We start from the raw sequence: 17,097 nt of genomic DNA on the forward strand, positions 1-17,097 counted from the left end.
TGTCAGCAGTTTTAATTTTCTCACTTCTGCATGTTGCATATTTTTCAGGGCCACACGTGGGTATCTGGAATTTGAGGAATTAACTGCTAAAATGAGTGTTAGCTACCATTTTCCATAGATATGTTACTTAATTAAATCTATGACTAACCATGTAGAGGAATATAATGAAGCCATATTTTCCATTGGCCAAGTATAGAACAGTTCATTAAAACAAATCCCTACTATAAATGCCAGCCTCGGATCTCTTGTGTTATGTTTAGCTTGTCTCTCAGGACTTAGATGTTGTGTCTTGGGTATAGCTGTGTGCTTGTGTAATTCACAGAGGCTCTTTGAAGTACTTGTCCGTGGTCTGTTTTATTAAGAGGATCAGAAGTGTGCACTGAACTGTTTCAAGTGCAGAAATATTTTTTTCTTTGTAGCTTCCTCAGTTTTAAGGAATTCCTTCCTTTAAAGAATGTAACCTTTATTTAACCTTTAATTATTAAGCTTTTGGGTGAGTTTTATTTTTTTCCCATGGTTTACTTCTTGTTAAAATTGAGGGTTTAGCTTCTTTCTCAGAACCCTGATCATTTAAAGAGTACTGAGGATTGTCCACAAAGTAAGGACTAGAAATTAATGATATGGATATATAGAGAATAACACTTTTGCATTTATAAAAAAATGTGGTTTGTCCAGTCGGTTACGTTCCTTGAGGTTGGACCTCGACATTCAACAGGGACAGTTCAGGGCCAGGTCAGAGAATGCACACTATCTGCTGTTGCTCATCTGTTGAAATATAAATGGTATCTGATCAGTATAATGCATCAGCCTGTAATGCATACCAATGGACTCTGAATTCAACATGATTTTGTGTCACTGTAGATACTTTGGTCATGTAGTGTATCTGGACACTCCTTGGTCTGGGGCTGGTTTTAATTGTATGGGCTAGGCCCCTTAGTTCCAGTGAAGGCAAATCTTAATGCTGCAGCATAGAATAACATTGTAGATGATGCTGTGCTTCCCCAACAGTATGGGGAAGGCCCTTTCCTGTTTCAGCATGACAATGCCCCTTGACACACAGCAAGGTCCATATAGAAATGGCTTTGTTGAACGGTGTGGAAGAACTTGACTGGCCTGCACAGAGCCCTGGCCTCAACTTCATTCAACACCTTTGGGATCATTTGGAAAGCCAACTGCGAGCCAGGCGTAATCACCCAATCAGTGCTCGACCTCACTAATGCTCTTCTGGCTGAATGGAAGCAGATCCCTGCAGTAATGCTCCAGCATCTAGTTCAAAGCCTTCCCATAAGAGTAGAGGTTGTTATAGCAGCAAAGGGTGGACCAAATCCATATGAATGCCCATAGTTTTAGATGAGATGTCCACATACATTGGCCATGTAGTGTAATTTAATTGCAGATTAAGGAGCAAGCTCTAGCTTTGCGCTGGGCAAAAGCTGGGATAGCTTGTGTTCGACAGCCAGCAGGTGCCCTGCACCTGCGCTGTTAACCATGAGATTTTCTCCAAGGTGGTGACTCAGTGATACGCTTACTGGATCACCTATTATGCCCACTGCAGCACTTCCACCTTCATCCTGAGAACTTTGCCCTTACCACAGGTGCAGTGTGCTGACTGTTTACTATTTTGACTGCCATGAGACTCCTGTAATGTCTGCACGTGGCCTGTTGACAGCATCCTAGTGTGTCACACTAGCAGTGTGCCTGATTGGGGGGTGTGTCTTGTCTCTGTCATAAGCAAATCTAAGGGTTTACTAGTTGCTGAATGAACAAAAATATTTAATTGTTTTGTGAACTATGCTGTAGGTTCTTTATGGGATATCTTCATAGCCTTAGGCAAGTCGCAAACAAAAAAAAACCTAATAGAATTCACTCTTTGTAAGTCACTTTCATTTTCCATCTTCAATATGATGTTTATAACTTGTCTCATGTCTGTACTGGTATCACCTTTTTTCTTCAAGTGATTTTTGTTCTGCACTCATTCATACGTATTTTTAACTTGCCTCTGAAATATATATATATATATTCTTTGATTAGGATCTATTTGTTAGGATCTATCTGAATGTTATACTGTGCAACCCAGGCTTTCACTAGGTAACTGGGTTACAGTGTGGCTGTTGACCTGTTATTCAGCATGAATTGCAAGCATCAATGTGAATCCTAAAGTAGTATTTACCTCCTGTCTCTCTTACTGACAATGAAGATTACATTTAACCAAAATATTTAGAGCACTGGACTTTATGTAAATGTGTGACATTCACAGGGCATGTTTATTTACTTGCCTCAGTTGTGAACAGCTTATTTCTATTCACCCCAGTGTTTTAAATCCATAGAGCACATTGCTTATTTCTCATGTCCTCAAAGAAAAACTATTTTGTGTGTCCTTGGAGAACTTTTTGACGCATGTCTAATATACAGCCTGACGTGATGTGCCAAAAGAAATAATCTGTCATTTTCCTTGTGCCCAACTACATGGTAATTTTATTGAGGAACTGATGCATGAGTGATTGCTCAATATAATTGTATGATTGTTTGACGCATGACTTGAAATAAGGTTCTATTGAAAACCACACTTGGTTGTGGTTGTGTACTGAAATTACAAATAACTCAACATTTTCTCTGATCCAGAATCATTAAGCAAATGCATCAAGTACACAGTGCAGCCTGTATGTTCTTAACGAAGATGGCAGGAAAATCTTCAGAATAGATTTCTTGCGTAAATAGTGACATTGCACTACTTTCTACTATCAATTACAAAACGTTGTGCAAATACTTTCCTCAAAAACAAAAATGAACATTTATAAAATGCAAAACGGTTGCAGTAACTGCTATTTTACACTTAATTTTAAGTTTAGCTAGCTCTCCAACAATATTCAGAAAATTTAGTAAAGAACCACAAGTTTCCAGGACATGTGCATTACTGTACATAAGTTCAGGACCTCATTGAGAATTTAAATGTATGTATTCAAATATGCATGAATTCTTGTGTGTGAGGGCTTCAAACAGAGGGTAATGATCTCATCTTATTTGCAGTTCCACAGATAACATCTCAATAAGCCTGGCATTCACCGGCAATCTCAAATTCCTGTTTTCAACTGACATGACAAGCTATGCAGATCTTTCAGCATTCGACTATGGCTCGCAGCTATTGCTTTGGGTAGTGCCAAAATTATGATTAATGGAACTTGCTGCATGCTGGACTTCAACATGGCTTAATAATGTATCTTCACAAGCATGAACAGGATGTCTCATGTTTTTGAGTTATAAAAATTGGGAGCTCACCCGGTTGATTAGCTGGTGTGTTACACTCAAACGTCAGTAAAAAATGAGGTTCACATTCAGAGATGTTTTTTTTTTTTTAATGTAGTCCCTGCAATTTCAGTTAGCTTTTTATTTTACTGAAGGGACACAAAAAGACATTGAAATTGCAGAGAGAATCTTTTAAAAAAATTTTCTTGGAATGCGAGCCTCATTATTTTTTTCGTCGATCCTGCTTCCTAGTCTTAATTTCTAAAAGTTCAAAGAGTAAGAGGGAATACAGAAATCCAATAATGTGAGGTAATGTCCCCCCTTCCTGAAAAAGGGTATCTAAATGGTGCCAAATGGACAGAGTAAAGCATGATTCTTAAAGCAATATTTCTTTCAACTTAGGGCGATTTTGGGCACAACAGTCCCCTGCCATTACAGGAAAAAAAAGTATTTGGCTGTCCATATTGTGGTCAGACCCAAGTCAAACCGCCTTTACTGTGAATTGTGGAAGGTGATGGGAGTGTTAGATTTCATCCTTTAAATAATGCCAAAAAGGCATCCAGAAAAAACAATGAGCCAATGTAGTGACACTAATGAAATTGAATGTGAGAGGGGTGTCGGGTTTAATTTTTTTTTAAATGGTGAAATGTTATGGGCATTGTTTAAAAAAAATGGATAAAGGAATGATTGTTTCCTTGGCCAAAATGAGAGCCGAAAGCCAATTTTTTTTACATTTTCTTTGGCATTCAGACTCCATTGCTTAAAAGTTTTGTCCTGAACAACCGGCTTGCATCTATTGCAAGCCGGTTGTGTCAGTCACATTACGTAAGACGCTACCACCTGATTTACATTTCTTTTTTCTTCATTAGTAGGCTGATTCATTCAAGTGATGATAATCTTGACATAAAGCATACAACCTATGTTCATTAACTTAAGACTATGTAAAACTAATGTTAAATTTAGACTGTGTGTACCAAAAGTACATTTAAAAATGCTTTTCTCTGCATGGAGTGCAAAGAGCAACATGTTCTATTCTTTTGCTCGCAATTAAGCTTTGTCAACATTGGTTTGCCTCAAAATGAAAAGAAAGGTCTTTCCAGGCAAAGGTTATTTCTCTGGCTCGTTCCCGCCTCTGTTTGATCTAATCGCCAGAGTGCTCCCGCCACATCCCCGCAGCTACGCCAGCGACAGACCCGACAGAATGTAACTGAAAGGCGCCTCGGCCAATATTTGCAATGGGGAAAGTTAAAGCACGCAGATGAATGGCATTCATTGTTAAAGACAATCCAGATACCGAGTGCCCTTAAAGGCTCGTTTGTCCTCAACGCAGGAATCAAAACGGAGAGTCCTGTTTATTTAACAGCGCAGTAATCACGGGTTGATGCAGGTGCCAGGCCGAGAGATCACGAGACCAAGTCGAGAGGGGCAATAGGAGAAGGGGGGATTTTAAAGTGGTGTTGAGAAGCAAGGAGGACAGAGCGGGCAAGGACACGGGCACCGCCACTAAGCATCGGGACGCAGTGCTGACTTTGACATGCTCACCCACTCGACACTTTCGCATGTGCCATGAGTCTGGTAAGTCCCACACCTGTTGTCAAAGTTTCAGAGCGAGCCGGGAATAGAGTAGCATGCATTTCCTGAGGGAAACTGGCCTCATGAAGGGTTGGGGAAGGGCATCTCATTACTGCACCACTGATTGCTTTGCTGTCATTCTAACGTCATGCTAGGACCTTAAGGTCTTAAAACGAATTGAAGGCATTGCATAGAGTCACCGGTTTTATTTATTTATTTTTTGGTGATGATAAAGGAAACTCTTGTCTAGTTGTGGCATGTAAATATTGCAGTATTCATGCTATGTCACACAAAGAGTAGCAGCTTGGTGGATTTTTCCAGTTGCTGTGTACTTCTTGCATTGGAAAATAAGAGTGAAAAGACTGGATTCATATGATTTATATTCCCCCTGCTTACAATGTGTAATTTCATTCATGATTTCCCTGCTCAAGCTTGACCAGTGCCATAAGAAGTCTTGAGCAAAAGCTGTAATTATGCGCCGTGCCCTGGCTCATAGTTGATCTTGCTATTTGGGGCTTGTTACAGGACACTTGTTCTGTCACCTCTTTGCCACTCCTTCACACATCCACGCCGGCTCTGGTAGTTTACTGTGAGGCACTGCATGTGATGCACTGCATCCAAAATAAATCTATATTTGAATGTTTCAGGGCTTTCTCATTTGTTTTTGGTGGATTACTAGGGACTGCTGTAAACTGCCTTCTGCAAATTAGTCTGCACATTGCGTTTCACTGACCGACTTTGCGACGATCAGCCCTGCATTTTGGGATTGACAGACCTGCATTTGTTGTGTAGTTCAATAGCTGTAGATTCTCACTTTTAGGATGAAAGGTGAGTTGGGATGGCTACTGGCTACATGTTGGTTGATCAAAGAATCTGTTTCAACAGAGAATCTTTAGATTTTGTGTCGAGCGGGGAGTCTCTCAAACTAAAAAAATTTTAAAAACCAGAGTATTGTTTAGTGAAATCCTCTTATTGATATGTGACACAATGTGTCCTGTTTCCTTGTATATGAACAATGTTTAGTAATGTCTTAAGATCTCTGGCTATTTTGGGGCAATGCCAGGGCTTGGGATTGAATTGGATGAAGGAAGCAGCATGGCCTGAAAGGGGTTTCAGATTGGGTCAATATTTAACATGTATAAATTGGCTTTTGCTCACATACTGTGGTTTTGTGGACATCTTTCAGTTCACTTTGTTCACACCTATGTGTGGTATGTATACATGGAGAGGTCACTGAAGGGCCTCATACGGTCAAGTTGAGCACATTCCTAACTTGCAAGAGGCCTATTGTTGTGGTCCAAATAACCTACAGATCAAGGGATTTTTTAATTTTTTAACGGACAGGCCTGCTTTTTGCTTTATTCAGACAGGGAGAAAGAGAGGCAGTGTTTGAATTACTCTGAAGCTTTTGCGGGTGCCCACCCACCCACTGCCAAAAAAGACTGACTAACGGTATTTCACAGGTATTTATTACTAAACTCATTGAAATCAGTTTGGGTACGAGGATCGTGTAAATCAATTACACCATCAGAGCATTATATGCCTATTGATGGACAACCAAACACCTGTGCGGGCTATACCGTTAAATCATCAGAGCAAGCTTAGCAATAATCCAATCATTACTGTGTATACATCACAATCTAAAAGCTTTGGAAGTTACTGTGGCGTGATTGTTGATGACCACAGAGCATATACATAACACAATAAGCGACATATAAATACCATAATGTGCATTTTTTAGAAATGAATTGCCCCATTGTGTAAATGATAAGCTATACCAATGTCATCGGCTCACCTATTGGATGTAGTCCCAAAATGGCCTCTCTCCCTTTCTCTTGGCATCTGTCCAGGGGGCTCATTCCAGTTGCTTATTTTATTTGTCCTTGCTTCCTTTCCTTGTGTCCTTTCCTGGTATGGAAGGCCAAACGGGTCAAACATATGTGAAATTGATGTCCAGAAGTCAATTATACGTAGTTTTGACCCATTTGGCCTTCCGTACTAGGAAAGGACACGAGGAAAAGAAGCGAGGACAGGTATAATATGTGATTGGAATAAACCTCAGGTTTCCATGAAGCTGAAAGACAATGGCCTACCTTGAGCCATGACCTCACAAAAGGTTTTGGGTTGAAATATTCTAACGGAGCTCCATTGATGTCCAAAAACAGAAGTGCACTCAAACTCTAAGCCTTAATGGTTTTGAGTCTTGCTATCAATAGTTAAATTGCCATCCAAATGTTTTACAAATGTTCAGCGAATTTCCAAAAAGTTGACAAAAGGAAATGCAACTTTTTTTTTCGAATTTCAGGCATTTTCACTTATTCGTAATAAGGTTTACTTATTCGTAAATTCAAATCTGCATAAAAACAGTTGGATGTTTTTACCAATGTCATTGAGTGCAGAGAAATCTCTTTCACACTGCAGAGCTGAGGAGAAAAGTTTTACCAGCAATATCAAGTCTCCTCCGTGTGCGTCCTTTAGTTCAGCACAGGTTCCAATCCCTGTAATCCTCTACAGTTTCCCTCAATAGCTCTCCAAGCAATTTGGCTAGCTTGTGGACCTCTTGATTCCAAACAGAACCAGCTTGCCATGATCAGTGAGCCAGCAGTTTGTTTGTTTTGGTGATTGTACAAGGTTGGATTCGGGTGGTCATTTAACTAGATTGTGGGTCTACTACAGCCTGGTGAAACTGCAGTCTGTTTTTCTCTCTACTATCAACCAGTTGCACTCCATGAGGTGGGAGGTGGTTATGTTAGAAGTGCTTGAGAGTCACAGATTGTAGTAGGCCTAAAAGTAGGCCTAAAGCGCCAGTTTCATTGACATTAGCACTAATGTTAGCTTTGCTATGGTTACTATCTTTTCTTGTTAACGTGATCTGCTCCACTTTGGTTTTCTGGTCATTATCTTGCTTCGACCTTTTGGTAAAACCAAATTTTGTTAAATCTATTTGCTTTTGTTTAAAAAAAGTTCATTAATTTGAATCTGCTTGCAAAGCTTTAGACAGCCAACCTGTTTCCTGCAATAAAAGTTGCAGGAAACAGGAGCATGTGTGTCGTTACATTTGGCTCGGCTGTTTGATCATCAAAAATTTAAATCAACAGCCGAGTCTAATGTAAGCGTGATTCAATAATTAAGTCTGTAACAAAAACAGTCCCTCTAGTGGTGTGGCTGAACATTACATCCACTTATTTTCATGACAGTTTGCCAGTGCTGGTACTGTGTGCACCAGTGACTCCTGTAAATAAGGAATTAAATGGGCACCCCCCTTTGTATTTTTATAGATCTCTGTCTGCCCTGGCCTGAACTAAGTTTGCCAGGCATTCGTAAACATGAGTATAATTCTGGCCGTGCAGAGAGGTCAAAATATAACAGTTAATCGCTCAGAATGTCCAGTGGTAGGTACGGGACCCCCAACCAGGTGGGGGATTTGTGTACGGCATAAGAGTCTGTCGCTCTGAGGGTGGCACCATGCCTTGTTCATACCATTTCAATCCCAATACAAGTTAACTTGGTTTGCTTGGATATGGGACATTCATTGGATATTCCTTTCTTTAAGAGCAAAGCGATTTTGTCATGTGCTCGGTGCCCCTTGACTCTCAGTGCAAGAGTTTGTGACTTTTGGTGGCTATCATGATTCTCTTTGCAAACTCTTGCTGATGAAATTTGTATTGTACTTTAAATGGAATATTGCAGTTTAGGCGAGGTAGTGGTTATTGGCTTTTCAGTAATGACATCAGTGGGATTATTATCTGAAAACTGATTTGGATGTGAAACAGCCCAAAGGGAACCCTTATAACATAAGTGTCCATAAGATGCTAGCCAACCTCATCATATTAGGTGGTGTGCCTTGTGCTCATGGTACCCATTTGACTTTAGCTTTACTTGAATGGGCATGCTAGGGTAACATTGTTAGAAGAAGGGTTACTATTGTGATACTGGTATGACTTTAGTACTGAACTAAAGTGAACATATATCAATAATTATCCGTTTTTATTGACTCCATAACAAATTATTTTTGAGTAAATGGGGTCGTAGATTAATACAGTGACCAATTATTGCTATTGGACTAATGAGTATATCCCCACCCAGTGTTTTGGCTTGGTAACTTATGTATATTAAAAAGCTAGCTTAATTAACCAAAAGTTATAATAACCAAGACTGACCAGACATTCCACAGCAAAGATCATCAAAGAGCCTACGGGCACTTTTCTTCCCTATCTGTTGGCTCTTGAGTCAGACAGAGATCAGTCTCTGAGTTCTCCCCTAGTTCTGTTTCTCTCTCTGAAGTTAATAAACTAACTCCTGCTCTCCCACCTCAGCCAGAGCCATCGACCCCGCCGCCTCGCAGTGCACGGCCAGAGGAGGATGAGGAGGGGGACCTGAACAAGGCCCTGGGGGTGGAGCGTTTCCACCAGATCCTGAGCCCTGCTCCCCAGGTCCCAGACGAGCAGTACCGCACCTATAGTGAGGAGGACTTTGAGTGTGAGTACAACCGTGTCATTCTACCACAGATGGATCTCTCGAAAGGAGGGTTCTGAGCCAAACCATCTTAAACATTGACCTCTCCTGTGGCTTAGTTGTAACTCGTTTTATAGGATGTTAACTTGAACTTATCAGGAGTAAGTTAAAAAGTAAGGGTAGTTTAAGGCTCACATTGAGGTCAAGGTCATTGTGAGCCATTTAAAAGCATGCATGTGACTCACGTGTCGGTCCCACCTCCAGACCACCGTCACTCCTCGCACCACATCCACCACCCCTTGTCCAAACTCCCATCCGACGGGCGCAAGAAGAAGAGTGGCAAGAAGAAGAAGAGCGGAAGCCGGAAAACTGCCACGGGGCCCAGTGGAGCCCCCACCATTGAAGAGGGTGAGGAGGAGGAAGAGGAAGAATGCTGTAGCCCCCCTGGAGCGGGGGGCCTCACAGGAGCCCCTACCCCTGCCCCTCATACAGCCACCGGTGCTGAGGCTGGGCAGGTACAGGTAATGTGAGACTCGATTCAGGTTCACTTGGACCCCCTGACACTCACAAAGGCCCTCTTATATCTGGAGAGTTCATTTAGGGGGCACAGGGCATGACATTGTGGTTATTCAGAGGTAACCCATTTTACAAGGCTTGGCTATGCACGTTACCATGGAGCCAGAGCTTATCCTGGCACTCCTGATGGCATACATTTTCAAAATGAACTCACTGTACCATTTAAACTCATAGAGCAAGTCTTCAACATATGACCTCTAGTTGGTTGTATATGACCTCCAGTTTTACCATATAAATTCCAGTATTGCATTCTACACATGCACACACAGGCTCCATGTGTGTCAAACGTCACTTAAAAGATACTATATATATACAAACTGTTGAATGGTCATTCATTATATGCTTGCAGGCATGCAACTTTGTAATGTATAGCCATGAAGCCATTGCCAAAGTATGTAGATCGTTTAGTGTAGATCAGGGGCGGGTAGTTCCAGTCCTAAAGGGCCAGTGTGTATGCTGTATGTTGTTTTTTTTTTTTTTTTTTTTCCACCAATTGCCCTGACTAAATGAGCTAATTGTCTGTATACACCAACACTGGTTAGCTTGCTGATTAGATCACAGTAAAACATTTCCTATAGGGACACAAGAATAGTCTTCAGCTGTTATTCATGCACTCATCAAGAAATGCAGCTGAAATAGGACGGAGTGTAGCACAGTGGGTAAGGAACTGGGCTTGTAACCGAAAGGTCGCAGGTTCGATTCCCGGGTAAGGACACTGCCGTTGTACCCTTGAGCAAGGTACTTAACCTGCATTGCTTCAGTATATATCCAGCTGTATAAATGGATACAATGTAAAATGCTATGTAAAAAGTTGTGTAAGTCGCTCTGGATAAGAGCGTCTGCTAAATGCCTCTAATGTAATGTAATGTAAAATGTCAGAGTGCAAATGTTAGGACTTGGTAATTAAGGCAAGAAGTTGACATGAAAACCAAAAACAGATACTGCCCTCGTTGCCCAGCTCAGATGTAGATCCATTTTTGTATGTTGTAAATATCCATTGACCACCACAGAAGACACAATTATATAATGCGCCATGCTTGGTACAATCATTAATGTATGTCTGCATGGCAACAGTGAACCAGATTGTATCTGTTCATAAGTGTGTCCAGTGTATGTACAGTTAATATTAGTATATAGCATGTATAGCTAAAAAAAAACACACAACATGGTTCCCAGATCTTCTGTTGTGAATGGAATACAACCACAAGGTGGAACCAACCGTAATTTTGACTCTCTGCATATTTTATTAAGGTTATTATTTATTAAATGAGCTTCATGTTACTTTAAGGAAATTGATATGCATTATTTCGTAACACTCTGGACCATCTATTGACCAGTAGCATTTTTATATTTGCGTGAAATTTCAACACACAGTAACTATTGTATAACAATGTAACTAGAAATAACCTGTTTGAACCACAGCTGTATCGATGTATTGATTGATAAGGCTATTGCAGCTCCAATTTCAGAAGCAAAACGTTTCTCTCAAATTACTTTGGCTAAAAGACAGCCCTACATTCTGTAGCGGACCTGAGCAGCCTGTGGTTACATGCTTACTTAATTGTGTATGTGCTGACTTAATATGAATGTTGGTCGATCACAAGGTAGTAATACCTCATGCTAAAGATCTGACAGCCGTACATCTGGAAGCTGCTGAAGATCAGAGCCGTCATGGCAGTCTTTTGTCCCCCCCCAGTTCTTTGTTTCAGAAGATGATCCCCCCATCACTATATCCAGTGGCCCCGCACCCATCCAGGAGCTTAACATTGTACCCGGCATGGCCCTAGACAAAGACACTATCCTTCCAGAGGAGGCTACGTCCACTGAGTAAGCTTCACTCGGTCTGCACTTTTCCCCTAGCTTGACTCTCACAGCATTGCTATGGTAGTGTATAAATGTGTTTATGATGTGGGAGTGTTACAGTGGCATTGTGAGAACATTCTCCCCAATTCCCTGTACATGGCCCGTCCTCTAGGACTTGGTGACTGTGGCCGTGTGAGGAGGATCCAGATAACCTGGAGGCTTCGGTTGCCTCAAAAATACCCTCACCTCTTCCATGCTATGTTTTATAAGCCTTTTCCTGTGCTTCATGCAAACTCTAGAGCAGTTGGCACCCTACACATGCCGATACTCTTTCATTCCTATTTTCTCTTTGCACCTGTGTATACGGTATATCTCTGGGAATCATCATTCAGTACAAATTTTGTAGCAATCCGATTATAAAATGGTCTGGATGATTTGGAGCTAAATGCTTGTCGATTCCCCTTGAAGTTTTCTCTTACACAGTGAAATCTAAAAGCCACATCCTCCTGTGAGTGTAATAATATAGAGATTCCAGAAGGATGTTCTTTGAAGGATGTTTGGCAGGTATTTCTGATTACAATAATTCCTTTGATTGATTAATTGTAATGTTAATAAATGAATAATCAATAGTTGTTAAGGTAAATTCCATTAGCTAACATTATATAGCTAACCATTGCTATTGCAAGAGGCGATAGTTTTCCTGAGTCCAGGAAAACTTTTGTTGAATGGGTTTCTTTTCTTGCACATTCAAAATGCATTAGATCAAATAGAACAACATTTGTTTAGATGGCTGTTAAATTTAAAAATGCTAAAAGGCTGCTGTATGGCTTAAGGCTTGGCCAGCAGATTTAGAAATACATTTGTACTTCTAATTTATTGTTAGAAGTAACAATTAATATGTATGTATGTAGTTGACATGGCATAAAATAAAGCTCATTACCTGTATTGTGTATTTTATATAGCCTGTTTTGTTCACTTTATCTTAGGTAAGAACAATTTTGCAGCGCACTGTCAATGAAATTTGATTGCTCATAGCACTATAAGCAGGTTGAGTTACTGGAGAATGTCTGATTTTCAGGGCACGGTATTTACCTTTGTGTAGGCTGTGTGAGACTGATCCATGAAGCGAGGAAAAGAATAATTAGGTCAGAGGGCTTTTGGTTTTTGCTTGCTGTCAGATTTCAGATCTGAACCGCGTACTCTATTTTACAGCCCAATATCTAAATGGTCACATGTGAAAGAAGACCTGAAAAGGGAAAAGTACCATTAGTGTCACATGCAGTACCATTTAATCTCACAAACACCCAATAAGCCTCTGCTGTCACTATAGTAACCTGCTCACATGACAGCTGAGCTATAGCACTGCATTTATAACATACAAAAAGGGGTTTTTACATTAGAAGAACTTCCATCCCTGGGGTCTAGAGAGGTCTGCCTTGTGATGCATCTTCAGTATTCACAGGCTCATTGTCACTGAATCTCTGTGTCTGTCTTCCCTGCACAGTGAGCAGGGCTCAATGTCAACTGTGCTCAAAGACGGGAAGGAGATATCGAGCCCCACCCCAGCAACGCCCAGCACCCCGCTCTTTCCAGATTCCACCCCCTCGGCCCGTCTCTTCTCTACTGGGCGCAGCTACGACCTGCAGGAACGTCGGCGCACGGGGAACATGACTGGCGCCGAGCAGGCAACGTACGGGAGGATCGCCACAGACGAGAGCGAGGCCCAGACGCTGGCCACCGTGGACCTGGACGGCATCAAGAGTGAGTCCTGTGCGGGGAGATGGGTCTGTCCATTACTATGCAGCTCTGCATAGTAATGGGCTGACCAATCAGATCACTTGCCCCACTAATCCTTTTTATTGGCTGCCTGAGTGTGATGTCATAGATATAGTTAAATTAACATGATGAGCTGTCATTTACCATGAACATTCACATAGGGGTTGAGGAGACATGAGTGGTAAGATTGGTATTCTTATGCTCCAAACAACAATGGGACCACTATAGTGTGCTGGCATCATCTAGTCTAGACAAAACAGTATTTCCTTCTCAGCTGTGGCTGACCTGCATGCTTTCTTTACACATACATAAAGAGAGCTGGTAATAATCATTTCAGTACCACAAGAAATACCAGCTTTTCGGCTTGGATCTGTGCTCCTCATCAGCGATGAGAAATTAAAGATGTACCTGTTTCTGTACTGTTGTGGGACTCTGCTGTCCTGCGCAGGTATCACAGATCAGCAGGATATATTGGTAGCAGCCAGGCAGTTCTCATAAAGGGTCAGCGTCCCAGCCGAAAGTGGCTCCTTGCTGTGGAGGGGAGCAGAAGTGAGTGTAATTACTCAACCTAGAAGCACCTGTGAACAGAACCAAAAAACATAGAGTAGTAATAATAGTACAACACAATTTGTCTGTATTCCCTATATATTCCCTATAAGTTCACATTTTCCAGAATATACAGAACTTTATCCACAGTGAAAGCTGGCAAAAACCAGTCAGCTGCTATTTTACTGCACAGCGTGGCAAAAACACTAATGTTATTTGAAAAAAATGATTAAAGTAAATCAGCTCAAGCGTATCTGTATCATTGACCAGCCTTTAAAACAAATTAAATTCACCATGTACAGTATTAAAAAGAGTCTTCCTTCTGCTTCTCAGGGCAACTGGGGCTATTTCTCTATAAAAGAGTATGAGCATGCACCATTTTTTTCTATTTAACTGATGCAAGAGGCCAAGTTCAACAGTTTCCATAGTAAAGTTACCAGCTACAGTATAGGTAAAACTTTTCTCTGAGGTTGTTTTATAACATTACATTACATTACAGGCATTATAAGCTTGAGTCTCCACAGGTTTGTACATAGTGTCCTGCTCCTTGTACCTCCCTGTGATGTTTGACCAGGACATTGAGCTGTTCTCAAAGATTCTGAGATGACTTTGAATACGTTGCCTTTGTTACAGCCGAAGATTGCGGTGAAAATAAGCCTGGGAAAATGGCTTTGGTGCTGGCGGCAGCTCAACAGGAGGAATTGGATTTCCCTTTCGCTTTTGTTCGTCCTGCAGATGTTAACACGTCCGCTCCCTAATGGAGTTGAATGGTTCGAGGCCAGCATGGCCTTGTTGTGGTCAGAAACCATGAGGCTGCTTGCTGAGAACAGTTATGGAATACAGGCTAAAAAATGGAAAGGTTCATACTCCTACTTTAAGTCATAGTTGAGCCCCCTTGTAAAATAGGCTGCATTAATTGCATATTATGTATGGTCCTCTTTTTAGTCAAGGAATGTGATAGGTTGCTTTATTTTATGTACCTCAAACATGGCAGGAGGCAGAAGAGTATAATTATACACACAGGAGGCTGTGCCTATTTTAGTCACTCCCTCAAATCTGGAGTCACTGACTTCAGTGAAGGTAGAGGTGATGAGATTGGCATGTAATCCATGTACTTTTCATTTGGATTTTAAAGTATATTTAACATTGTACACTGACTGGAGCTGAACGTATAGCCCAGTTTGGTCATAAGGTGGCATCCCCTACCTCATGTGTGTCCAGAGCTGGGCTCTATCATGGGGCCTGTGTGAAAATCCAACGCTCTCATCACCACAATTGTTGTTCCCTGAGCATGGCTTTCAACTCCTGATGATGATACCCCCTCACCACACACATTCAGTTAGTACCTCCCTCCTATCCCTAAAATCATTCCAGCACCCACAATGATTGGCTAGTACTGAAATGTCATTTTCCTCTGGGAGGAGAGGAACAAAGACAGGCAGCTCCCTTTTGACTGGTGAGGCTGAGATTTCATCCGTTCAATGAGGCTGTGCCAGAGGCAGGGGTGGGTTTTGGGTACACATCGTCCCAGCCACAGGACTAACCGGGTGGTCAGAGGGGAGATGTGCCTAAGGGAGGTCCGATAAAGAGGAGTTCCAAAACTGAGGCGGCATTTAATCCACATCTGTTTTTTGTTCACGCATAATCAACAGCTAAAGAAGCATTTATTAACATCATGTCAATATCCATTTTAAAATGCATTGGACTGTTTTGCAAGGGAAACAGCTGGCAAATGTTTTCAGTGGTGAACTTTGCTTACTTTTTGGTGTTCTTCATTTGCCACCTTGTCTGAAGCTGAAGTGGAATATTTGAAGACAATTTCTCCTGATTTTGTTTTTGTTCATGTTCCTCCCCAGCGAGTCAGTGATATGCAGTCTCTTACTTCTGTCATGATGCACTCCCCACTCTTCACAGGTCACCGCTTTGAGGATGTCCCCGGAGTGCGTCGACATCTGGTGAGGAAGAACACCAAGGGACAGGTGGTCCATCTCGCAAAGGACCACAAGGAGCCCAGCACCCGCAGCAAGAAGTTGGATCGGACCCCGCATGAGGTCAGTGTGTGAGGAGTGTGTACTTAACCGATCTTTTGGATCACAAACAAACAGGATTACAGTTTTACTTTTGATTTAGTGGTAGCACAGTGTCTTTAATTCTTTTTCCTGGATTGTTTTTGGATTCTACTGGTGTGTGATGTGGCATATGTATTCAAGCAAGCTTGTTCATATGGTAAATGGTAAATGGACTGCATTTATATAGCGCTTTTATCCAAAGCGCTTTACAATTGATGCCTCTCATTCGCCAGAGCAGTTAGGGGTTAGGGGTTAGGTGTCTTGCTCAAGGACACTTCGACAAGCCCAGGGCGGGGTTTGAACCGGCAACCCTCCGACTGCCAGACAATTGGTCTTACCTCCTGAGCTATGTCGCCCCTGTATATACATATGGCTATATAGATAAAGATGTCCATCCATAAGAGATAAGCATCATAAATTGTAGTTTTCTGTTTGGTATTATGGTGTGATTAAATAATATTTCAACTGGAAGTCATCTTTGTTGGCCACTCTTTATATACTTCCCTTCCCCAAGCCGGGAACCAGTGCCTCGGTTATGCTATCTCGGAGGGATGTTAAACCAAACCCTGACTCACAATAATTGTTGTTCCTTGGTGCCTTGGCTTAATTTTCAGTCTAGCAGTCAGTTTATCCTCCAGTTCAACTGACTGAATAAATCCTTTCTCATAAGTGCTACAGATTAATACAGAAAGTACACCATGCATAAGCCAGAAGGTGGTGCCCTTTCTTTCTCTGGGTACAATATAAATGTGGATGAATTGATATAAAGAGGGAATTCTCCACTGGAGTGCACCAGTGATGTACAGATTCAGGACCATAGGCAATGTGTGTTGGCATTGTTTACAAAAACGCAACTCCAAAAACTTTTCCCACTATTCCTCCAGTCTGTAGTTTGGCATCTCTGCTTGTGTTCTTGTGGAGGATAAAAAAGGAACACAATTAAAAATGAATGAGTTACTTCTTTCCTTTCACACACTGAAAAGGGGGGAAAAAACAGCGCAGGTAACCAGACACCCGAGAGCTCAGGCGCGTCTCAATCAGGGAGCCATGTTTTATT

The 17,097-nt window shown here is 41.5% G+C and overlaps 1 protein-coding gene across 9 annotated transcripts in view; it reads left to right on the plus strand.

The window, feature by feature from the left end:
• slc4a2b (solute carrier family 4 member 2b) overlaps window positions 1–17,097 on the plus strand; it is a 57,475-nt gene that overhangs the window by 25,531 nt on the left and 14,847 nt on the right. For 8 of the 9 annotated variants that reach the window (XM_035412582.1, XM_035412585.1, XM_035412583.1 and 5 more), the window contains 5 exons: window positions 9,132–9,294; window positions 9,535–9,791; window positions 11,543–11,673; window positions 13,154–13,410; window positions 15,886–16,022. In XM_035412582.1, the coding sequence (XP_035268473.1) occupies window positions 9,132–9,294; window positions 9,535–9,791; window positions 11,543–11,673; window positions 13,154–13,410; window positions 15,886–16,022 (945 nt within the window). Of the gene's footprint in view, window positions 1–4,721; window positions 4,819–9,131; window positions 9,295–9,534; window positions 9,792–11,542; window positions 11,674–13,153; window positions 13,411–15,885; window positions 16,023–17,097 lie in introns of those variants that run through there. The other variant, XM_035412589.1, reaches the window with a different exon arrangement.

Source organism: Anguilla anguilla, chromosome 4, assembly GCF_013347855.1.
Source record: "Anguilla anguilla isolate fAngAng1 chromosome 4, fAngAng1.pri, whole genome shotgun sequence".
NCBI lineage: Eukaryota > Metazoa > Chordata > Actinopteri > Anguilliformes > Anguillidae > Anguilla > Anguilla anguilla.